Below are 25,454 nucleotides of genomic sequence, written 5' to 3'. Positions count from 1 at the left end.
GGCGTTTCGGCCGGCGGTTCATTTCCGGTGGGGGTGCCGCGCCCAGTGAGGGCACGGAAGTGGGTCGCGCGAGGATTGCTGGGCGGTTCTTGCCGGAAGTGGAGAGCGGCTGATCGCAGTCCCGAGGTGAGGCATATCTCTGAGGTGAGTGTGCGCGGCGGGGTAGGGACTATGGTCCCCTCCGCGGCCCACTGGCCCCTGGCGTTGTTAATGACCCTTCTGGCCTAGGCGCATGCGGTGAGCCCCCCTGAGGCGGCCGGCGCCGGGACCCTCAGGCCGACCCGGGATCCTGGGCGCGGTCTCTTGAGGTGGGGCCGCGGTGACCAACTGAGCCAGGCTCTCCTGGGGAGGCCCCTTCCGCTGGACTTCGCGGTTCTGGCCATCAGCCTCAGCGGAGGCCTGATTCCTAAGGTGCTCTGACTGAAGGGAACCTCCGAGACCTTAGAATCTTCTCTATCCCTGGTCTCGCCCCCATTGCTCGGATGGGTAAATTGATCCTCGGAGAGAGGAGGCTGGTCCAAGATCTTACAGCGAGCGACGGAAACAGTCGGAGTCTAGACCTCAGCTCCTTAGATTACCGGCCCCATATCCTTCCCCCGTTCATTTCCCAGGAACCTCTCTCTACCTTGGGGTGGTCTTCCAGTAGGTATCGTCTCACGGGCAGTTGCAGGTTAAAGGTTACTCGCTGCGTGGAACTTTTTAAAAATGCAGCCTGTTTGGCACACCTGGGCAGTTTTTTTAAAAAGAGAGGATCGGGTTTTTGTGTTTGCAGTCAGAGAGCCTCCCCTTTCTTCTAGTCTATAGCTCTGATCCTGAAAAGCCAAGTTAACTTTGTTGAAGGTGTTGCATACTTCTGGATGTGAAACCAGTTGGCTCAGTTTTGGGCTGGTCCCACTGCCAAGCATCGGTAGCCATAGGCGCTTTGTTTAACTTGTTTGAGCCTCATTTTTGTCATCTTTTAAGTGGAGGTCTCTGCTCACCTCACAGGATTAAATTCAGTGTAACAAATTGTGTTTATTCTTTGTTAGGCACTCGGCCACATCCAGGGAAGGCAGAAACAAAACAAGGCAGACCCTGCCCTCACGGAGCTGACAGTGTTTGCAGGGAATTTAACAAATAATTATAAATGTGATGAGTGTTAGGAAAGAGGAACAGGGTGCTTTGGCAGTATGTAATGAGGGGCTCAGGAAAATCCATTCTGCAGAAGCAGGGTTTAAGATGAGTTTCGAAGCATGAAGAGCTCAGTGAAGAGAGCATGAGAAACTTAAGGCAGAAGTTAGTATCAGAACTGTCAGTTGAAGCTCTTTATAGGGTTCCCTGTTCAAGTGAAAACCGGAGCAGCCCAGCACATCAATCATTCACCAGCCATTTATTGAGCCCTTGATATGTGTGAGGCACATATTAAATGAGGCATCTAGCCCTGGTGACTAAGAATAAAGTAGTTCTCATGGAGTGGAGGAGGAGGCAGACAAGTAAATCAGGGGTGGCTTACAGTGTCATAGTGTGTGAGCACAGGGCTCTTGAGAGGAGGAATACCTGAGCCAGCTTTCCAGGCTTTAGGGAGGAAGTGGGCGGCTAAGTCCTGCAGGATTTGTTTAGCCGTATGGTGAATCTGGAAAAGGGATTTCCAGCCAAAGGGTCCAGTGCAAGGACATGGAATCTGGACATGTGAAAGACCATGACTGGAATTCCAGTAATGCTCAGAGAAGTGGAGGAAGTGGGTGGGGGTGGTTCCCATATGAAGGCCCTTGTAAACTATGCTAAGGAATTTGGAGCTTACCCTGAAAGCTGTGGGGAGGCTTTGCAGGCTCTTATGTAGGAAAATGATGTGGTCAGATTGATGTTTTAGTTCAGCCTGTCAAGGGGGAAGGAACATAATGAGGAAGTAGACCAGTGTTTGGAAGCTTGAACATGGCTTGAACCATGAAGACAATGAGAATGGGAAGGAGAGGAGGGATCAAATTTGAGCAATATTAAAAAGATGGAATCCATAGAGTTGAAGGCTGATTGTTTATGGAAATGAAAAAATAGCAGTAGCCTAGGATGATTGTCTGGTTTTCTGGTTTAGGGAACTGGGTAGCACCATTCACCAATATAGGTACTGTGAGAGGAGGGTCAAGTTGGAGAGGTGCCATGGAAAGAAAATGAATTTTGGGCATATTTAGTTTGAGGTGTTTGCAGCACATCTAAGCAAAGGTGTCTAATGAGGTATCTCAACTAGAAGAAAGAGCAAGACAAAGGTGTGGAGGCAGGAGAGGGTTTATATTGTTCAGGGAAGTACTGGAGCCTGGGGTTTGTAGGAGAAGATAAGACCAGAAAAAAAGGTAGGTGCTGCCAGGTTGTGAAGGGCTTTTGATGCCTTGTATGAATGCGTTTGGATTTATTCTGTGGTTGGCATTTTGCTGATTGTTTGACTTGCTGCTGTCCAGTATAAAGAAATTTCTGTTGGAATTTCCCCCCCTTTTTCTTCCCCAGAAATACTTCATCAATCAGATGGACATAATTTATGTTTCAGCAGAGTTTAAATAAAATGGTAACTGTGAAAGTACTTTGTCAAGTACAACCTGTCATGCAAACTAAAAGTGGTGGTATTGTTAAGATTCAGTGAGTGTATTTTTGCCTTGAGGAGGTTAGCTGTTTAGTTTGTAAAATGTTTTGTTTCCAACCTGAAGGATGAACTTTTTTTTCACCCCTTTTCTTGCTTATATATACCTTTGTTTAGTTGCAGTTATTTTTTTAACTAGGGACTGAGCCTTTAAAAAGTGACTTCCTCCTTTCAGTTTTCTGTGAAGTATGGTGAGTCAAAGATTCATTTTACTTAAACAAGCAAATGCAGTGTCATTGAAAGTTGAACCCTCTGGTTTGAAATTTAATCCTGAGATTTGAAATCTGAGGATCCTCAAGCTATATCTTAGCCAGTCCTAGTGATTATTCCTTTGACTTGTCCTCATCAGTTTCTTTCTTTACTTTCTACTAAACTGGCTTTCATATCTATACTTCAGCTTCTCTACCATAACCAGACTACTCTTTTTTTTTTTTTTTTTTTTTGGCGGTACGCGGGCCTCTCACTGTTGTGGCCTCTCCCGTTGCGGAGCACAGGCTCCGGACGCGCAGGCTCGGCGGCCATGGCCCACGGGCCCAGCCGCTCCGCGGCATGTGGGATCTTCCTGGACCGGGCACGAACCAATGTCCCCTGCATCGGCAGGCGGACTCTAAACCACTGCGCCACCAGGGAAGCCCCAGACTACTCTTTTAAAAAGAACCATTTTCATCTTAACCCTTCACTGGCTTCATTTTCCCAAAGAATCAAGTCTAAACTCTATTGTCCAATTTACAGAGTTCTCCACAGTCAGACCCTCATCTTAGTTTTCATTGGGTGGTACAGAGTGACATTCTAATTTAGAAAGTCCTAAACTATTACATCAGCATTTTATTTGTACCTCTTGCACTACCTTTTGCTCATTATTACATTAGAACAGGGTTTCTCAACCTCAGCATAACTGACATTTTGGGCCAGGTGATTCTTCATTTCATGGGGTTGTCCTGTGCATTGTAGGATTTCAGCAGTATCCCTGGCCTCTACCCATTAGATGCCAGGGGCACTCCCTCAGCTGTGACAACCAAAAATGTTTTCAGACATTGCCAAATGTCTCCTGGAGGACAAAATTGCCCCGATTGAGAACAATGCATGAGAAAGTATCATAGCTCTGATTGTGCAGTGTCTTATCTCTCCAACTCAGTTCTCTGAGGGCAGGCTCCATGGCCGTGGTTAGCCCAGTGTATGGCACATGATAAACGCTGGGTACCTTGCAAGGAATAAATCATGGGTTTCACTGAGGCATCAAGAATTATTGTTCATTCAAGGAATTTCTGGGTGGGCCTTGAAGAACTTGTCTTTTTGTGTTTTTTTCCCTCAGAGGATGTGATCTTAATAGAGAAAGGCCATTGTTTAGGCACTCACTAGAAATGAGGTTGGTGTTAGTTGACAGTGCAAGTCAGCAGATTTATATTTCCCCTATACTGGGGCTATATAAATTCCTGTTTTCTTTGCCTGCATTTAGACAGCTTGGTTTAGTGGATAGGGATTATCATTTATTTTACATTGGATGTAGTTTATGATGTTGTTACTCAAGATTTATTTTGACTGATAAAATTGTTATACAGTTGACCCTTGAACAACATGGATTTGAACTGCGCAGGTCCACTTGTACGGGCAGATATGGAGGGCTGGCTGTAAAGTTATTGGAGGATTTCCCACTGCACTGAGGGCCAGTGCCCGCCCGTATCCCCGTGTTGTTCAAGGGTCGACTGTAGTTTCATCAACCTTAAATTAATGCAGCTCTAGCATTCACCATGAAACTATTTGTTCTTGATATACCATCATGTAAACCTAATAAAAACCATCAACTCTAAAAATACTCCTCAGCTACAGTGCAGCTTTGTTTGCCTTGTATTACCAGACCTGTTGTATCAAATTTTTCTATTCTACTGGAAAGTAGTTATAGTTGAAATGTTTAATGGAAGAAGTGAGCTTGCTTTTTTGTTTTGTTTTTTATTTTTTTTCCCTCCAGAGGTCATTAAAATTCCTACACGTAAGTTAATTATAGACTTGCAGTCGCAGATCTTTTTGTATCTCTAGCTGTAGCTGAATCATGGTTAGGGACAAATGGCATCCTTGAATCTATCTTTATGCATGAGAATGGGAAATGCTGTTCTGTTTACAGCAACTACCAGTTGAAATCAACCAATGCAGTTTTTCCTTACACAATATAAAAGATGCCTGCTGAATGCTTTTATGGTGTTAGTCTTCGTAATATTCCTTGAATGTGAGAGAGAGGGGAGCCCTTGACCACACAAAGTTATCTATTTGCCCCAGAGCATTGAAACAGCTAGTTTTCAAGTCTGACTTCAGCTTGTACACTATTACTAGCTTTACTCACTCCTGGAATTTTAGATGGAGGACCATGTTTAATGGTCAGGAGACAAGTGCTGATATTGGGTAGAATTCTTTCCCTCTGCAGGAGACAGGCCTTTCTTTCTGTTTTAATCTAAACCTCAGGTGGCAGTGACTCAGGCACTAAATGTCATTGGTTTCATCAGAGAAACCAAATGCTTGGGGAAGAACAGTGGCTCCTGATTTGGGTTAGATTTAGATGGCATCTTACTGGGGCAAAGTGGTGTCTGTTCTTTGGTTTCTGGGTTAAATCAGCCAACTTGTAAGTATCCTATTAGCATGTGTAGGTTTTGCTCTGTAGCATGTTAGAGTCTAGTGATGAGAATTTCTATATTGTTAGGAGCAGAACTAACTAATGCCTTATAGTTTAGTGGTAGCTTAGGAGAGATATCCAAGTGGAGCTGTTTTGTTTTGTTGTCTTCTATTATAAAGAAATTGTATTACTATGTTAAAAAAATTTTGGAAAACGGGGAAATTGTCTAAAACTCCATCACTCGAATGTGACAAACACTGTAAATTTTGTGTTCTTTTTCAGGTCTTTTTCCACAGTGCATTTAGCTCTTCCCCTGTAATTAGAAGTCTAAGCTAACACAGCATTAAACATCTTCATGCCTATCAGTTTTCCCGTTAGTATTATTTTCTTAGGATAACATCTAGGGAACAGAATTACAAAGCAAAGGCCAACAGAAGCATTTTGAAGCAGATCAGTTGGGCTACCATAGCATACAGGGTGACTTGTGTAGTTGCTTTCTTTTCGATTTTACTTAAGGGTATGACTTAGAGGAACAACTACCTGACAAAGTAGAAAACATTTTAAGCATAGCAACTTCTTATGAGTCGAAATTCATTCCACTGCCTTAATTGCCTGGTGAGAAGAGGCAAGAACTGCAGGAGTAACCTGGTTCCATTTACTTCCGAATGACAGGCAGAAGGAATTGGGTTGCTTGAATTGTTAGAATGATGAGAATATGAAGCAGCTTTGGCAGGAATCACTGACCATTTCTGATTTTGCTTGGTTTCAGACCACAAAAGAAATTGCTGGAGAATCAAGCTCCTGGTTTCTTTTCGCTCTGCATGATATCCCTCCAAAAGCCTATGCAGTCTCATGACTTTATGATGTTTCCTTGCTGATGACTTTGTAAACATTGATCTCTAGCCTTGATTCTTCCCCAAGCTAATTTCTAACTATTTACTGGACATTCCCACTTGGAAGCTTCATCTTCTGTTCAAACTGTGCATACAAAACTGACCTCATCTTCTTGCCTTAGCTAGAACGTGCCAGAAACCTGTTTTTTCCTATAGTGTCATCATTCTCTTACTCCCCTGGATTTGCAACTCTGGAGTCATCTTTGACTCCCTTCTCTGAATGCTACTGTAACTCAGTAGTTAGTACCACACAGTTAATACTTGTTCTGTGTTTAATGCTTAGTTGTTTTGTGTGACCTCCAAGGGCAGAACCAAGATCAGTGGGTGGAAGTTGCAGGGAGACTGGTTTTGCCTCCATATAAGGAAGAACTTTTAAATACTTTGAGCTATGTGAATGGAATGGGCTGCCTCCAGAAGTCTTGGGTTCTCCACACTGAAGGTGTTTGAATAGAGGCTACCTGACTAATTGCTGAGAATGTTGAAAGGTCTGTTCTGTCATCAGATGGTGCTTTCTAGACTCCCTCCTCATCCTGAGAGCCAATGATTCAGTGGAAGGTAGCTTTGTTGCTCCTGCTAGACTCCCTCAGGGTAGAGAAACTATTTTACTGTTAATTCAGGTGCTGGTCACTTAGCGGCCTAAAAGTGATTATTATTTTCCTTTGCGATAGCAAAAATATTTTTTACAGTACCACTTTTTTTTTTTTTTTTTTTTTGTGGTACGTGGGCCTCTCACCGTTGTGGCCTCTCCCTCTGCGGAGCACAGGCTCCGGACGCGCAGGCTCAGTGGCCATGGCTCACGGGCCCAGCCGCTCCACGGCATGTGGGATCTTCCCGGACCAGGGCACAAACCTGCGTCCCCTGCATTGGCAGGCAGACTCTCAACCACTGCGCCACCAGGGAAGCCCTACAGTACCACTTTTTTGTTTTGCAGCTAGTTGAACAGCTTTCAACCTAACCTAGACCCTAATATCTTCCCTTTTTTTCCTCCAAAACCCATGCTATCAGACAGTACTTGTAAAAATTTTGCTTTCGTCATATTATTCCTTCTCTCAAAACCCTTGAATGGCTTCACATTTATCACAACATCAAATTCAAATACTGCCCAGGTTTCAGTGCTCCATAACCTAGCCCAGCTTGCTTATTTCCCATGAGACTATGTGGGCTCACCTTCTCACACTTTCTGTACATAGCCTTCTTGGTCTCTCTTTGCTTTTGATTGCTCTGGAATGTCTTCCCTTTTTTCTTTTACTTTTTCTGTCAAAATGCCCCACTTCCCTCCTGAAACCTCCTGAGACTACCTTTAGTCCTCATTGATTTCTTCTCCAAGCATGTAGTCATTTATACTATATAATTCAGGACCATACAACATTCTGCAAAGAAAAAGCTCCACTGTATTAGCTGGTAACTTTAACTTTTCCCAATCCAAATGAAATTAGTTAATCTCTAACAGAACTTTAAAAAATATAGTCTTCAGTATTTAGTCCATTGGTATTTCATTTGCGTTGCCCTTCCCAATAAGAATGAAAGCTTCTAGAGGGCAGAGACCGCGGGTCTTCTGTTTCTTCAGTAGCTGTCACAATGCTAAGGACTTTCGTGTTATGAGTGTCTTCTGTGTGCCAGGTTGTTCTAGGTGCTGCAGATTTTGGGGGTGGGGGCAGCTGGGGAGCGGGGTGGGGAGAATGGATAAATTGCCATGTTTCTGGAGCCTGTATTCTATTACATGGTATGCAGCAATAACATTTTACATTTGAACTGCATTTTAAGGCTCCCGAAGTAACTCCTCATCTATAAAACCAACTCCTTTGATCCTTACATCTCTGTGTGCTAAGTGAGGGTCCATTAAATGACTATCCTAAACTTACACAGTTAATACGTGGCAGAATTGGAACTTAAACCTTGGTCTCCTGAATCCAAGTTTTATTTAGACTTGGGTAATTAGGACTGCCTCTCCTTCTGAAGCTTTTATGATGAATGCTTAAATAGTTGGGAATCTGCACCTTCATTTACGGAGGCTTACATATAGTTCTTGGCTACTGTCAGTCAGAAATGGCAGGGAGCAAGATTAGGCAGAGCTATAGTTTTCTGCTCTGGCAATTCTGTATTCTTGGGAAAAACCTTATTTTAAATATTTGCTTTCCAAACATGTGTCGTCTACTGAATGTGAAAAAATATTGGCCTCCATAGAGGAAACTGAGAGCAGAGGAATTGAAAGCTGCTAATAATGTGCCTAAAGACACCATAAAGAGACCTTGAACCCACAGTGCTGTGCTTAGCAAACAGCTGGGGCTGCATGCTGTGATGAACCGGTTAGTCACTTAATTGCTTAAAAGAGCCTCAGAAAAGTTGTGCTCAAGGTTAGGTTCTCTCCCACCGGTTGTTTGATACCTAGCAGGCTTTTTAACTTCTGTCAGTTTCTTCATTCTAAAGATGGGGATCAGTATCTTTATAATATATGTCACAGAATTATTTTAAGTCTCAAAAGAAGCAGCAGTTTGATGATATAAAGCACCTACAACTCTAAGGGAGTTCTGTTTTTAATTAATATTATATCATCTAATAAACAAGGTTATCTGCCTTATGGCACTTGGTTTGAAGATCTCTATATCAATTTAATTTCTGCCCAAGAAGGCAGCGTTTATTTGAAAGATGGGAATGTTTGCTAGAGCCTACAAACAGGCAAAAAAAAATGTGTTTTTTTTTTAAAGAAAGGAACACCCCCCACACACACACACACTTCTCCCCAGATTTGACACAGAGAGGAGATAACCAGACTTGCGTTGAGGGGAGAAGGGGGTAAAGGCACTTATGTATTTATTTTTCCCAAGGACCTTTATTAACCTATTGTATTTATAGTGCCTACCATGTTTATAGTACTGGAATTACAAAGGCAAGACATGGTCTCTTCTGTAGGGTGACTGCCTGTTGACTATTAAATGATTTTAAACCAGTGTGTTAAAGTGTGGTAGAGATAAGTACACGATGATATTTGGGAGCACATATTGGAAATGCTTCTTGGGGAGGTCATACCTTGGCTGAGACTGAATGGACAGTAGGAATTCTGGAGAGGGGGCAGATTGAGAAGGGAAAACATACCAAACTGGAAAAGCTTCCTAGAGGAGGTGACACCTTAGCTGAATCTGAAAAAGGCAGTAGGAGTTATGAGAAAAGGAACAGGTTGGGAAGGGAAAGCAGCCAAGCAGAGTGGATAGCACTGTAAAGGCTCAAAAGTGAGAGAAAGCATAACTCTTTCTGGAAAATGCAGGTAGTTCTGGGTTGCTGTAGAATGTTGAGGAAAGGTGTGGCAGGAGATAAAACTGGCAGAGTAGTAGGAAATAAAGCAGGGCCAGTTTATGGAAACCCTTGCTTGGACTTTACTCTGAATCACTGTGGTAATAAGGAGAATGGATAAAGAGGGTTTGTAACTGGAATTAGAGGAGACTAGTGAGGAGGTTATTGCAGTAATCTAGGCAAAGTCACGATGACCGAATTTTTATCAATCAGGATGACGACAGGGGCATCTATTTATGATATGCAAGATAGAGCCTATGGATTTTGATGACTGATGAGATTAGTAAGGAGGTCATTTAGTTAATGTTTATGGAATCCTAACCATTTTTCAGGACTGAGCGAGCCAGTCACTTCCACATGTATTTCCTCATTTATTCTCACTATAGCCCTTTGGATTTTATATTGTTGTTGTCCCTGTTTTACAAATAAGGAAGCTGAGGTTGAGAAAGTTTGGTAACACTGAGACACAGAGCCAGTGAGTACCACTATTCAAACTCCCAGTCTCTCTGACTTCTTTAAAGAACAACACTCTTTTTTTTTTTTCTGCGGTACGTGGGCCTCTCACTGTTGTGGCCTCTCCCGTTGCAGAGCACAGGCTCCGGACACGCAGGCCCAGCAGCTGTGGCTCACGGGCCCAGCCGCTCTGCGGCATGTAGGATCCCCCCAGTCCGGGGCACGAACCGTGTCCCCTGCATCGACAGGCGGACTCTCAACCACTGCGCCACCAGGGAAGCCCCAAGAACAACAATCTTAACCACTATACTGTACTGCTTAACAGTTTCCAGGTTACTATCTTGATTGCTGGTAGTGCTGGATTACTGAGACAGTGAGTCTGGGGGAGCAGTGCTAGGGAAAATGATGAGTTCTGTTTTGGACATTTCAGATGTCCTTTGGGACATCCAGGTAGAGATGTCTAGGTGGAATTCTGAATCCCAGAAGGATGGCCTGAGCTGGATACACTGCTCTGGGAGTTGTTAGTCTATAGGTGGTTGTGGTGGTATCACTCAGCAAGTGAACTGGATAGTAACGCGATAATGGTAGTTGACAGCTTTGGAGTGGACATGACCACCTAAAGAACGAATATGCATACATAAAGAATAAGACAAGGTGTGTCTTTTGGTCCTTCAATTCTAGACACTCTTTCCCATAACATCTCAAATTTAACTCCACCCCCACCAAAAACAAAAAACTAGGAACTCTTCTCCTATATTTGATTTGTGGTGGAATGAGATTAGCTATAATGATAGCTGTTTTGTCTTTTCTCATTCTGCTTAAGTTAAACAGCAGAACCATAGCTTGTTTAGCATTGAAAGCTTAAAGTACAAGTAAAAGATGGAAAAGAAGGAACCAAAATCCATGAAGCTGTATTATTAAGCTTTTCAGATTGGTAAGTATTCACGAACCCTGGCAGCCTTTAGAGATGCTTGTACTGTGTTATCATGTTCACACTGGCCGGAACTTATAGTATCCATTATGTCCGAAGGAACATGTTTTATAACAGAATGGGTGGTATTTATTAATGCAAGGTAGCTTGGGAGTTTATTGCAGTCACTGCCTTTTCCCCTGGGATTTACAGAGTGTGGTGGATTATATGTGTCTGTCCCTGGATAGTATCCAGAATGAACAGGGCAGCAGTTTGGATATTTGGGTGATTGTGCCATAACATAAGGGAGAGTATATTGGATACTTATAGTCTGCTCCATAGTCTGTTCCATTTTGAGTAGAGTACAGATTTGGAGGCTTCTGCTACCTCTTTAGGCCGGCGAATGGAAAGGTTTATTTGGTTCGCATTCTTATTTTTTTCCTTGATTCTTTTTTAAACAACATTCTCTGGCAAATCACCGGGCTCTGAGAGATCAGAGCCTGTACACAGAAAAGAATGGACAGGGATGATATTGTCTTCCTTAGTTTATCTTTTGAGTTGCTTCTCTCTTCCACAGGGAGGACAATGTGTGTTAAATGAGATATTCTGTCATGTAGCTGTCTTTGAGGGAATTATAATTGCTATGGTCATTTTAGGTGGCTTCAAGGGAGTTGAGTTCATTCGGCTTCAGTTGCCTGAATAAATTAACGCTTTGAAATGACATCTCTCCAAGTCAAGTCTTTGATTGTGATTACACTGACTGATTTTTATGAGATCACCTATAATCTAAAGCACTTTATGTCGATGTATATTGATAACATTAACACTCATTTATGTATATTTGTGGGTAACTTTCAGAACCCTTGTTTCTGGAGTTCTGGGATACTATACTTCAGGTTCATTAACTTCTAAAATATTTATTGAACACCTTCTACCTGCCAGGTAGTGGTCTAGATGGTAGAGGATAAACTTGTTTAGGAAACAAACCAGAGACGGTCCCTTCTCTTTTGGAGCTTACTTTCTTTAGGATATTAGACATTGAATGAGGCTAGTTCAGATAAGTTGGTACTTGTGAAAGATCTGTAACAAGCTCTCTGGGTGTGTCTGTTCTCCTTCCCTGCTGCATATCCAGATCCTACCCACCTTCATTTGAAGCCGGCTCAATTGGAAGCTTTGCCATAATAGCCTTATCTGATCCTTCCAGCTGATATATTCTTCCCCTCTCTGAAATCCTGTGTTATTCTCTCTGCAACTTATGTCACCTTAATTTTTTTTTTCTATTTGTTTTACAGTCGTTAGTACACATGTAAAGTCTTCTCTATTAGACAGTAAGTTATTGGGGGCAGGATAAATACCCTATTCATCTTGGTTTTGGGCATTCCATATGTAGGCAGCAGGATGTTGTAGGAAAAAACACAAAACTTAGAGCCATAAGGCTTGAATTTGAGGACTGGCTTCCCTACCAGCTAACTGTGAGACTATAGGCAAGTCATTTAACTTCACTGAAATTGTTTCCTATCTCTGAGAGTATAGTAATTATCTTTCCATTCCTAAATAGTTGTTGAGAGGCTTAAACTGAGATAATATATGAGACTGTACTTTGTAAATTCTAAATTCTTACACAAATATTTATTTGGTGATATCCAGTAAGTATTTGAATGAGTAAGCATTTGCTTTCAGTTAACACTGTTTCCTGGGTAGTTCTTTTGCTTAATGAAGTCTCTATGATTTTGCAAATATGCTAGACTATCTTCCATCTTATTTTACTGTAAAATGATTCTGTTCCTCAGAATTGGCATCCTCTTCACTCCCAGGGTATTCTTTTTTTCTTTTCTCCCTAGGTTCTATGGAATATTAAAACAACAAATGACATTTGATCTGTTTCAGCAGGTGCTACATTATGGCTGACATGCAAAATCTGGTAGAAAGGTTGGAGAGAGCAGTGGGCCGCCTGGAGGCAGTCTCCCAGGTCTCTGACATGCACTGTGGGTATGCAGACAGTGCTGCAAAAGGTAAGCAGCATACAAGCCAGCAGAACCTTGAGTGGTGAATACTTGAGTGGTGAATACTTGAGTGTCCTGGCCGGAAATTCTTCTGTCGCAGTATATTCCTTCCTTTGGAGCTAACTCCCTAAAACGTTTAATCTAGAAAGTTCATTGCCTATAATTCGTTATTGCTGTGAACGGATAAGGGAGGAAGTGACTTGTGCAGGGAGGCCTGTGGTTAAGTTATTTTAACACGAGAACTTCCTGCTTGTGTGATATTTCCTGTTCTTTCTTTAGCAAAATGACTCTAGTGTAAGTCAAATGACAAGTGATATTAAATTTCCTCTCTCCAGACAATTGGCAAATTGGCCATTTTGCACATGCCCAATTGAGTCAGAATGTTAGAGCTAAAAGTAACCTTGAGGGGGATCATTTTGTTTATTTTCATTCTATTGGTAAAGAAAATTAAGCTCAGCAAGAAAACGGGACTTAGCCAGGGTCGCACAAGAAGTTAATGGTGGTTCTGGAGCTAGAACACAGGCTCCTGACTCATGCTCCAGCCTTCTGTTTACTGTGTTACCTTGCCTCTCTGCTTTCATATGGAAGTGCCTTTAACAAATCCTCTTTCTGGTGTGTGACCAATTCTTCGTGGTGTGTCTGTCTTCAGCAGGAACGACTCCATATGTGCAAGCATTTGACTCACTCTTGGCCGGTCCTGTGGCAGAGTACCTCAAGATCAGTAAAGAGATTGGGGGAGATGTGCAGAAGCATGTAAGGAGGTTTGGCCCCTTTTTCCCTCTTTTAAGGACTGGTGGCTTTCTTCAGATCCTACTCATTCTTGGTTGAAGAGCCCCTTGAGAGGCTCCTGGCTCCTTCTCTTCTACCTGCACTGAGGAACTCAGTCCACGCACTGGAACATTTCCTCAGGTTTTTCCAGGCTCCCTGCTTTTATCACATATTCCGCATGGGCTTCTTTTATACAGATAGTTTGCTTCGTGCATAAAATGTGGCTTGGTTCATCTTTGTAGTGAGAACATGCTACCAGCCTGATCCCAGTGTGTTATATAACCAAGCCTGGGGTGGCTTATTCAAAGGAGTCATCATCATGACTTAGCATTTATAAAACTAAGCATGGTACTTATGCTAAAGCTATGCTAATGTGAGTTATTTTCATACTTAGCCCACAGTACGAATGTGAAGTAGGCAATGACAGGTGCCTCTCCACCAACCTCCCTTCATGTGCTGCTACCCACGTTGTCACCCCCGCCCCTACTCTGTCTCTCTCTCTCTGAGACCCAGAATCCTCCTGCTAGTCTTCTAAGTGATCCTTTGTCAGCAAGAACCATGTTTAGGATCTTCCTGACCCGTCAGCAAAACTGGTTGCTTGATCTTTGGAAGAGCTATTTGGAGCCTCTTATATACCATCTGTTGGCAATGGTGTTAACTCTAGAGGGTGGGACTGGGACTTAGATAGGAGTGTGGGGCTTGCATTTTTACTTTATACAGTAGGTCACATTTGAAAAGGTTTTAAAACGTATCACTTATATATATATTTTTTTACTTTTATATTTTAAAAATACAAATCCAGAAAAAATATATGACTTGAATTTGAATTTTTGTATTTGTAGTGCTTATAGCCTCATGTTTCTTAAACGCTTGGTCATGACCTTCAGTAAGAAATACATATTTGTGGGACTTCCCTGGTGGTCCAGTGGTTAAGACACTGCACTTCCACTGCAGGGGGCATGAGTTCGATCCCTGGTTGGGGAACTAAGATCCCGCATGCCGCACAGCGCAGCCAAAAAAAAGAAAGAAAAAGAAAAAAAAGAAATGCATATTTGTAGCTAAGATATAAGTTTCACATTATGCTACTTGTGTTGCACTTTTTTTTTTGGAAATAATTTCCAGTTGATGTATTGCACTCATTGTTCTATTCTCCTTCACTTAATAAAGTGCAGGTTATGGGGTCACAAAGTTGATTTAATTACCTGTGATAGGTCATGGTCCAACTTTTGAAAAATAGCTTTAACACAAAGGAGTAAATACCTTGAGAATTTGAGGCATAAATTTAGGTTTTTGCTTTAACTCTTACCTCTAGTTCTTGAGAACAGATTTGGGAGGGCGGGGGAGGTGATGAGAGGTAAGAGGGATTTTCAGTGCACTTCATATCGCACTGCATGTTCAGTTGCTGACTTGACTTCATTGAAAGCTAGCCCCAATTATCTTCATTTCCAACTCTGGATTATATCCCTGATTAGTTCCAGCAGGAATAATGATATATTAGTCTGCCATCAGTCCCAAGAATCAGGAGTACTTGAAGAAATCAACATGCAGTGCCTGGGTTGCTACCAGAGTACATGCAAGTGGAGGTTTCAGGTTATTCTTACCAGGACCTCTCCAGTTGTAAAGTGTCATTGATAGCTGATTCTTCTCCTTTCCTCTCCTTTTCAGGCGGAGATGGTCCACACGGGTCTGAAGTTGGAGCGAGCGCTCTTGGTTACAGCCTCTCAATGCCAGCAGCCAGCAGGCGTAAGTTCATTACTAGTTGGTTTGATGCACAGGACAGGTTGAGAGCTTTCTGCTAAGCTATCACAACATGCTAAGATAGACCTACTAGGCTCATGTATGTTCACACCAAGTCCCAGAGGGAGAGTCAGATTTTAAGCGCCACTGTGGGAATGTGCCATTGAGTATATATTTATTGGGCTCTAATGGCTTTTTTTCTATCACTTTACTTAGGACTGTAGTTATCCCTGGGACTTTGCTGCTTCTCTCAATAGACATTCTTAGCCCAAATTCATCATATTGTCCCTTATGCCCTTTGGGACCCAGAGAGTGGTTCTCTTGCTCCACTATGGGTGGGCTTAGTAAGGCTGCTGGGGAGATCCTAAAACTCCTAAAGCACTGCTTCTCCCCTCACCCTTCAGTGGTTAGGCATCTCTCTTTAACTTTATTCCTACCTCAAGATTTTATGCTGCCACAAGTATGAAAATAAATTAGAGAAAATTTAGATTTTTCTCAGAGCCAAACATTTTAGTTTTGTTTCATTTCTTCTTTTTGCATTTGGCTTTCCTAGGCAGAAGGCTAATAAAATAAGTCTTCCTACTAATGCTGTATTAATATCTGTGAACCCTTGGCATGCCTAAATAATGTAAAAATAGCGTAAGATAATGTTAAATATGTTAGACTCTAATTTTTAATCTGTCTCGAATAGTTAAAGCATTTTGTCTAAACCTTTTTTCCAAGCCCACACTTTCCACAACAAATCAGGCAGCTGAGACATTATTATCTTTCCCTTGCTTTAGATCGAGGATTGGCAGACTGTAGTCTGCAGGCCAAATCTGGCCTGACACCTATTTTAAATGAAGTTTTTTTTGGAACACAGCCATGTCCATTCTTTTAAGTATTGTCTGTTGCTGCTTTGTGCACTACAACGGCAGAGTTGAAAAATAGCAACAGAGACCGTATGGCCTGCAAAGCCAGAAATATTTACAGTCTGGCTCTTTACAGAAAGTTTGCCGACTCCTGCTTTAGACTGTTCTCATGCTAAGATCTGAGAAATGAGATGTTCAGGAAACCAAGCTTCGGATGAAAACACAGAAACACAAGATTCATCCATTTTGCTAAGCTGTCTGCTCAAGTGCCAAGCCCTCTAATTGCATTTGATTCAACAGATCTCTTCTCAGCAGCTGCTATATGGCTAGCAGCGTGTTGAGGGCTATACGGATTATAAAAGAGGGCTAAGACAAAGCCCTTGTCTTTGAAGAATCAATGACAAAGAAAAGCATGTTTACATGGGTCCATTAATAAATTGTGCTGGTGTGTGATAAGGTGCCAGAATTGGTTGTGCTGACGATAGATGCTGTAGGAGGCCGGTGTGGTTGGTGGAGTGCTGTCCCTCATGACGCAGAGGAGCACACGGATAGATGGAAAGAGAGGAGCCCAGAAATGAACTAGTGTCTGCTGTTAGTGGGACAGAAAAGAGGCAAGTGGCAGAAATGGTAGAATTTTGTGGTACAGCTGGAGTATGGGTCCTGATCATGAAGAACCACAAAATCCAGCCTGGGTAGTTAGAGCTGTCTAAGGAGAGTGAGATGATGAGCAGTATTGTAGCCATGTGAATCTTTGCAAGATAAATACAGAGTTTATTTGCATGCTGTTGTAGTTCGTGAAGAATTCTTGCCTTGAGGATCAGAGTTGAGCAACATAAAGGCTTCTATAAAAATACACTAACCTCAGTCTTTTCTTGCATCTTTTTCTAGAATAAGCTTTCCGATTTGTTGGCACCCATCTCCGAGCAGATCCAAGAAGTGATAACCTTTCGGGAGAAGAACAGAGGCAGCAAATTGTTCAATCACCTGTCAGGTGTCAGCGAAAGTATCCAGGCCCTGGGCTGGGTGGCTATGGTGAGCGGCACAGCTTCCATGGGAGGGAAGGGACAGATTGAAAGAGGCAAGGTGATATGGCTGGAGAGGCCCCAAGTCACTGACAGCTTCTCTTTTTCTAGGCTCCCAAGCCTGGTCCCTATGTGAAGGAAATGAATGATGCTGCCATGTTTTATACAAACCGAGTCCTCAAGGAGTACAAAGACGTGTAAGTCCAGCCTGTCCTCAAGGGGTAAAGGACAAACCCAGCTGGTTACTTGCTGGAGTAGTGCTTTGTGTTAAGTTAAGACTGCCTTTGGCTGCTGTGTTGGTTCTCTTATCTCAGGGCTGCTTTTTGGAAAGTTTGATAGATATTGGCTCATAGAAGCTGTATTTGCAAGCAGGAAGTGTTTCTGTTTCCTCTTCTGCTTTTTCTCCAGGGTTTGTAGAGGACTTTTTTTTTTTTTTTTGGTGGTACACGGGCCTCTTGCTGTTGTGGCCTCTCCCATTGCGGAGCACAGGCTCCGGACGCACAGGCCCAGCGGCCATGGCTCACGGGCCCAGCCACTGCGCAGCATGTGGGATCTTCCCAGACTGGGGCACGAACCCATGTCCCCTGCATCGGCAGGCGGACTCTCAACCACTGCGCCACCAGGGAAGCCATGTAGAGGACTTTCGAGTCTTCTCATCCTTACCCTTCCAGGTTTAGGAGGTAAAATGGTCTAATGCCCTTTTATTTGCCTGTGTGGTCAAGATTTTGTTCCTTTGTTGAAAACTTCTAACTGGCCCAGTTGCAAAAGATTCAGTAAGATTTACTAGAAAATTACCCTGACTATTCACGTGGTCAGGTAAAGTGAGATGAAGGCTGCCTGACCACTGCAGGTATTGCACAAGGGGAGTCATTGTACGTCCAACCACACGTGGCCACCAGTGTCTACTTCTCCATTGCTGGTTTTGAGCTGGAGTGACTGCAGGCAGGTATTACTTAGCTGCATAACTCTCCAAACCCTTCCTTTCTTCTATCCATCATCAGTTATCCAACATCTGTGAAGGAATAAGCCTTCATGTGGGTGAAAAATGTCCCAGAACACCAGGCTGCTCCTTGATCCTTCCAGTAACCTGGGATTAAGCATCACAATGTTTTCATTATACTCCACCATATACTCTGCAATTTACAGTTGAGGAAATTAGGCTTTATGCTAAACAATCATAAACTCTTCCAGCTAATAATGTATAAGAAGAGAGGAGGACTTCCCTGGTGGCGCAGTGGTTAAGAATCCACCTGCCAATGCAGGGGACACAGGTTTGATCCCTGGTTGGGGAAGATCCCACATGCCGCAGAGCAGCTAAGCCCATGCGCCACAACTACTGAGCCTGTGCTCTAGAGCTCACGAGCCACAACTGCTGAGCCTGTGTGCCACAACTACTGAAGCCCACGGGCCTAGAGCTGGCAGTCTGCAACAAGAGAAGCCACCACAATGAGAAGCCCACGCACCACAACGAAGAGTAGCCTCCCACTCGCCACTACTAGAGATAGCCCACGCGCAGCAATGAAGACCCAAACGCAGCCAAAAAAATTTTTTTAACTTTTTTTTTAAATTAGAGAGAGGAGACTTGAACTATAGTGCAGTGCTGTTTCTATAATTTAATACTGACTATTTCCTCCTAACAGAAGTTTTTATTTTTAATTTCTTAGGAGGAGGGCATACTTTTGACATAAGGCTTATGCTATAAGGCACTTGAGTTTCTTGGAGTCCTAGAGATCCACAGTGATGCTCGAGAGACCTCTCTACCATGGCTTCATGCACAGAATGTTTGCTTTTATCAGTTTTGTATATTAGGTTCTGCCTAAGGTCTACTTTGAAATAGTGGTTTTGCTACTTTTAAAAAATGTTTGAGGAATACTGCTGTAAGAGATAGAAAGATATAATCTGGAGTCCCTATCCATATGGACTTTGGTCTAATTAGGGTAAGAGAATAGGTTCAAAAAAAGAAGGAAAGCTCAGTTACGCCGTTGAGCAGAGCCTAAAAAACGCCACAGGCAAGAGGATGTGAGTTCACAGATAGGAGGGGATCTGGAATCACTATTGTAATGTACCCTGACTGCCTGTGATGAGTTCTTCTTTAATTCTCCCAGGGATAAGAAGCATGTGGACTGGGTCAAAGCTTACTTGAGTATATGGACAGAGCTGCAGGCTTACATTAAGGAGTTCCATGCCACTGGCCTGGCCTGGAGCAAAACGGTGAGTGCTCCTCCCCTCCCTTCATCGCTCCAGGAAACCGCCAGGATCTGCAGGTTTCTTAGACTTTAGCACTACCAAGGTCTAAGAAGGAATGTTAGTCTTCAGAGTGGAGGGTAGAAAGAAAAAGGAGAGAAGGAAAGGGGAAAAAGAGTAAAGAAAGCAAGGGTCAGAGAAGGAATAGTCAGTTCTATTCAGCATCAGTAAACATGGGTCAGGGACAATGATTGGGCTGGAAGGAGAGACAGATGAGTTACACTGTGCCAACCCTCAAGAAGCTTAAAAATACAGATACGAAACCCCACTTCAAATCACCAAGCTAAGTGCTATAATAAAGGTACACACTACAGAGTATGAAGAAGAGAAGAATGATTCTCACTGGGAGAGACTGTACTTTGAAGAGGTATACTCAGACTTTTCAGGTATAGGACAGAAGTGGGAGAAATGGGAATACTAGTAAACAGCAAAGCTTAAACAAAGTAAATGCAAAGTAAGTGTAGAGATTGGTCATCTGGCTTCAATAAGGAGAGAGAGTCACATATTTAGGAGGAAAGGCTGGAAAGGAAGGTAGTTGAGACCTTTAGACTTTATAATAGGTGATAAGTAACTATCAGAGGTATTTGAGCAAGAGAGTGATAATGATCCTATTTGTCCTTAAAAGAGTCTTAGCATATAGGTTAGGGGTAAGGGCTTATGCTCAGACTATGGAAGTGCTCATGGCACTAGGGGCTGGTACAAAAAAGAATGAGATATAACCAAGGTAATAAACTGATTTAATGACATCGAGGGGGTTGGAAGACTCAAAGAAGATTGAATGGTCAAGCTTGGTTGATAATATCTCTCACTGAAATAGAGACATGGGTGTGATGGTGAAATCAGTCTTGGACTTTGTGAGTCTGAGGTACCAGTGACACACTAAGTAAGTATTTAGAACTATAGGTTCAGAGCTGGAAAAATGTGAAGGTTGAAAAACGGAGTTGAGTTGGATCCTTGGGAAAGGGTGAGAAGGAATAAAGCCAAGTTGGGTGTGGGTAGGGAGCATTAATCATTGCATCAAGGGCCACAGTGGGTACCCCATGTATCTTGGACACATGCAGGGCCCTACTGGGGATGGTACAGAGGGGAAGAGACGCTGACTGTGTTACCTGCACTTACTGTTCCAGGGGCCTGTGGCAAAAGAACTGAGTGGATTGCCATCGGGACCCTCTGCTGGATCGGGTCCTCCTCCCCCCCCACCAGGCCCACCTCCCCCTCCAGCCCCCACCAGTTCAGGCTCAGATGAGTCTGCTTCACGCTCAGCACTGTTTGCACAGATTAATCAGGGGGAGAGCATCACACATGGTAAGTGAATGCTTTGGCAAGAAGAGTTGGTGAATAAGTTGTTTTGGCAAGAACTTACCGACTAGAGACCTGACAGTCTGTAAACCAGAACCGTGGTTTGTATATGGGAGATTCATTTGGGGTGTCACATTCCTTCAGGTTGCCTAAAGGGATAGCAGAGCTGGCTCAAATGGAAATTGACAATGGCTCATTATAGTTGGGGGAATCTCTCTCCTCAGAGGAAAGTGATTTAATATTAAGGGGCATATACAGAGTACCTACCCTGTGGTGCCAAGACGTGGTGCTGGCAGTTTTCCCTAGAGGTTTTTCCCAGTTACCGTGTGGTCTCTTCAGGAGGTCATCTTGGAGGGGGTGGTTCACGTCCTCAGAGGGTGTATGTTAGTCATATGGAAAATTTGCGTAAGAATGACCTGATGTTGGTGTAGAGAAAGTAGACACCCTTATACACAGTAGGTGGAAGTCTAAATTATACAGCAGTCTCCTAGGAATCTACCTATAAAAACACTGAAAGAACAACTTTTATACATTGTTGTTCACAGTAGCTAAAAATGGTGTAACAACCTGTATATCCCACTGTAAGAGAAATGGTTAACTGTGGTATGTTCCTCTTGACGCAATACTATGCAGCCATTAAATCTTTTTCTGCAGTGAACCATGCAGTGTTTAGGAGTGGTGGAGCTGAAACGCCAGTATTGGTTATATAGATTGGGCCGTGTCCACAAGCAAGGCACGTGTCAGCCTGTTGAGGGTGATTATCGAATGTTTTTCCTTAAAAAAAAGATATTTTTATTTATTTATTAAATATATTTATTTACTTATTTTTGGTTGTGTTGAGTCTTCGTTGCTGCACTCAGGCTTTCTCTAGTTGGGGCGAGTGGGGGCTACTCTTTGTTGCGGTGCACAGGCTTCTCATTGCGGTGGCTTCTCTTGTTGCGGAGCACGGGCTCTAGACGCGTGGGCTTCAGTAGTTGTGGCATGTGGGCGCAGTAGTTGTGGCTCACGGGCTCTAGAGTGCAGACTCAGTAGTTGTGGCGCATGGGCTTAGTTGCTCCGCGGCATGTGGGATCTTCCTGGACCAGGGCTCGAAACCATGTCCCCTGCATTGGCAGGCGGATTCTTAACCACTGCGCCACCAGGGAAGCCCCCAAAAAAGATATTGTTAGAAACTATAGGTTAACTTGAGAAAATTTTTATTGTGTTAATTGGTTAAACCGAATTTCTTAACAGTGTGCATGCTTATATCTAAATAAAAAACAACTATGAATAGAAAAATTATTGTAAGGGGAGTTTCAAATGCTAACACTGATTGGAGGTCGTAGGTTAGCTGCGAGGGTTCTTTTCCTTTTACCAAATTTTCTTTATTATCACATACTACTTTTTCTTCCTCTGTTGCTTTAAAAACTACGTACGTATTTTGTGAGTATATACTGATACTTAGTATGTCTTTCTAGATCTTTTTACATACCTATCCCCCCATACACACACATTCCACTTTTTTTATTTTTTAAGTGGAACTTTATAATTTAATCTTGGGGTAGAAGAAAAATTATAAAAGTGCTTCTCCAAAGCTGTGTGTGAGAGAACATCTCAAAGGCTCTGGTTTGGGGCTTTGAATTTTTTCTTAAGGATCAGTTTAACTTCTGATAGCAGAAGTTGGTTATTGCCTCAGCCCAAAGCCCTGGTATGAAGGACAGGAACAAGGCAGCTGTTGTTCTTACAGCCCTGAAACATGTATCTGATGACTTGAAGACTCACAAGAACCCTGCCTTGAAGGCTCAGAGCGCTCCAGTACGAAGTGGCCCCAAACCATTCTCTGCATCTAAACCAGGAGTCAGTCCTTCCCCCAAACCAGTCACAAAGAAGGAGCCAGCTCTACTTGAACTGGAGGGCAAGAAGTGGAGAGTGGTGAGTTAAAAATGCCAGGACTGGGGGAACAAGGAGTGGGGACAAAGCGATTAAACGGAGCACAGCCAAATGAGTACAGGGTTCTGGCTTAGATTGCAAGAATGAAAGTTTGGCATAGTCTGTGTTTTGGGGTGGCATGTGCTTAATGATGAGATTCCTAAAAGGGGTATCTCTTTAACAGGAAAATCAGGAGAATGTTTCCAACCTGGTGATAGATGACACAGAGCTGAAACAGGTGGCTTACATATTCAAGTGTGTCAACTCAACATTGCAAATCAAGGGCAAAATTAACTCCATTACAGTAGGTGAGTTCTTGTTGTTGACCTAGGCAGGCTCTGTCCTAGAGCTTGAGAGGGCTGGAACCATAGCTACCCTATTTCTAGAGATTCTTAAATTCTTAATTCTTAAATCGAGTACTTTCCTTTAAAGTTATACTGTTGACCCGCTCCCTTTCTTCTCCTAGATAACTGTAAGAAACTCGGTCTGGTGTTCGATGACGTGGTGGGCATTGTGGAGATAATCAATAGTAGGGATGTCAAAGTTCAGGTAACTTGATACTTGGCTCCTTCCTTTAGTCCCTTAGGAATTAATTGAAAGAGACACAGCCGACCCACAGATGTTGCTGTGGTGGGAATCTGACTCTACAGAGTCTGTAAGCTGAGCTGCTTTGGATGTGGCAGGAAGAGTTGGCCCTTATCACGAGCTCTTTCCAGTACCCATTCTCACCCGCCCCTAGTATCCAGTATCTTGTACACCTGTGAGTTTTTCATGTAATCCCGTGAAACAGTGAAAGCTTTTCCCACAGCTAACTTGTTCTGCTGGCTGCTGGGACTCAGTGCTCTTGGTTTCCCCTGCAGGTAATGGGTAAAGTGCCAACCATTTCCATCAACAAAACAGATGGCTGCCACGTTTACCTGAGCAAGAATTCACTGGATTGTGAGATAGTCAGTGCCAAATCTTCTGAGATGAATGTCCTCATTCCTACAGAAGGCGATGACTTCGTAAGTTCCTTGATCTCTTTAGTAGTATGGTCTGAAATCAGAAGGGACTGAAGACTTGCGTTGGAGGAGAAGTCTTCCAACGCAGCTGATGGACACTCTGCACCAAGTGGGTGCAGCCCAGCAGTGCACACCTCAGGCACAGACACATGAGGTAGTCCCACGAAGTAGACCCCCAAAGGAGGGTGGTTTCTGCCTTTCTTAGGCAGAGCAGATGCTCAGGGTAGTCAAAAAGGAATGGGATTGAATCACAGCACCCTATTGAGCTGGTGCCGTGAAGCCATACACATTCCCATCTACGCCTCATAGGTTTAACAGTCTGCAAGGTCACTGATCAGTGAACAGTAAGAAACAGACTCAAACCTACATCTGTCTAGCTTTGGAGCCTTTGTTCTCCTTCCTACACTGCGCTGCTGCTTCACTGTCAGCGGTGGGGGAGGTGGTCTAGAAGATGTTGCGCTGCTAGTGCGCTGCCAGTTCCACGGCCTTGCTTTCTCAGGTGGATTCAGTTTCTCTCTCATTACATCCTACTTGCTCTCAGAGTTTAGTGCGAGCAAGCATTGGGAGAAAGTTAAGATTTAATTAACCCCAGGGTATTGCCTAGCTTGGGTTTAAACCTGTTGTTTCTTTATTTGCAGAATGAGTTCCCAGTCCCTGAGCAGTTCAAGACCATATGGAATGGGCGGAAGTTGGTCACCACAGTGACAGAAATTGCTGGATAAGCGAAGTGCCACTGGGTTCTTTGCCCTCTCCCTCACACCGTGGGACAAATCTGTATCAAGACGGTTCTTTTTTAGATTTCCTCTACCTTTCTGCTCTTAAACTGCTTCTCTGCTTTGAGAAGCACAGCTACCTGCCTTCACTGAAATATACCTCAGGCTGAGATTTGGGGTGGGATAGCAGGTCTTTGATCTTCTGCAGGAAGGTGCAGCTTTTCCGTATCAGCTCAACCATACAGCCAGTCCATTTTTCAGGAACTGCACATCAGGACAGGTGTGTTTTAGCTTTCAGCCTTTGGGGTTATTTGACCAACAAATAGTCTTTGGGGAAGGATAAAGCAGTCCCCAGGAATTAACAGATCACAATGTTCACACAAGTTAATCTTTTTCTAACAATGAGCGTGAAGATAGCAGAAGCTGGTGTGATCCTAGTTGGTTCTCCTAACTTAAACTAATTTTCACTATTGACAAGTGAGGCAAGGGTTTGCACGGGACCAAAGGCTGAAGCTTGGCCATCTAGCATTCCAAGCAAAATGATTTCCTGTAAGCATTCCTTTTCTTCTGCATTCCATCCTGCATCTGCCCGAACCTGAGATAGTAGGTTGTCCTGTGTTAGCTGCTGTGGTGGTGCCCTGCACCCAGGCCAGCTAAAGGACCCTTCCTCTCTCTGGGGCCCCTGCCCAGCACCTTCCTACAGAGATGACTTAAAAAGAGAGAAAAAAAAAGGAAAACCACACCATTCCCAGGAATCTGGCTTCCCTTCCTCCTTCCATGCTGGGTGCCCATCATCCGTCTTCATTGCTTCCTTGCCCTGTCATGCTCAACAGCTTTTGGCTTCTGTCTGGGCACCTGAACAGAGGACTAAAATCTCCATTGCAGGCTGGTTTTAGGTCTTGTGTAAAAATCTTGCACAGCATTGCTAATGTAAATTTCAGTTTTTCCTCTAGGACAAACACTTTACCAAAATATGCAACTTCTTTTGGTGGGAAGAGAGATTGTCCTGTGATTTCTACCCATTTCCTGAGGCCTGCGGAAATGAACCTTTATGTACTTAAAGTTATACAGAAAATAGAATAAAATTAATACCAAACTTGCTTAGTATTTATGTATGATATTTGCTGTACAGAGATGTAAGGACTTCGAAAAGAAAA

General features: G+C 43.2%; 1 protein-coding gene across 9 annotated transcripts; it reads left to right on the top strand.

The window, feature by feature from the left end:
* On the top strand, nt 1-25,397 carry CAP1 (cyclase associated actin cytoskeleton regulatory protein 1). Of its 9 annotated transcripts, none has more exons than XM_060307394.1 (13): nt 1-126; nt 12,642-12,763; nt 13,407-13,507; nt 15,188-15,265; nt 16,999-17,142; nt 17,244-17,329; nt 19,238-19,343; nt 20,504-20,681; nt 22,402-22,586; nt 22,768-22,891; nt 23,050-23,132; nt 23,444-23,587; nt 24,223-25,397. In XM_060307394.1, exons 2-13 carry the CDS (start codon nt 12,652-12,654, stop codon nt 24,304-24,306), a joined length of 1,425 nt encoding a protein of 474 aa, XP_060163377.1. In that variant the 5' UTR covers nt 1-126; nt 12,642-12,651; the 3' UTR covers nt 24,307-25,397. The 9 variants fall into 9 exon arrangements, with proteins under 9 accessions (XP_060163377.1, XP_060163363.1, XP_060163379.1 ...); XM_060307380.1 differs by having other exon boundaries at nt 13,404-13,507; XM_060307396.1 differs by having other exon boundaries at nt 31-144.
* The last annotated feature ends 57 nt before the right edge of the window (nt 25,398-25,454 follow it).

Source organism: Globicephala melas, chromosome 1 (genome assembly GCF_963455315.2).
Source record: "Globicephala melas chromosome 1, mGloMel1.2, whole genome shotgun sequence".
NCBI classification, from domain to species: Eukaryota; Metazoa; Chordata; class Mammalia; order Artiodactyla; family Delphinidae; genus Globicephala; species Globicephala melas.
The sequence above is the reverse complement of the archived record's forward strand: the minus strand, read 5'-3'. Positions and strand labels throughout refer to the sequence as shown.

Coding starts and splice junctions, on each gene's coding strand:
- CAP1 (XM_060307380.1), top strand. CDS start 12,652: ATGGCTGACATGCAAAATCTGGTAGAAAGGTTGGAGAGAGCAGTGGGC. Junction 17,143..17,243: donor CCCTGGGCTGGGTGGCTATG/GTGAGCGGCACA, acceptor CTCTTTTTCTAG/GCTCCCAAGCCTGGTCCCTA. Junction 22,892..23,049: donor AATTAACTCCATTACAGTAG/GTGAGTTCTTGT, acceptor TTCTTCTCCTAG/ATAACTGTAAGAAACTCGGT.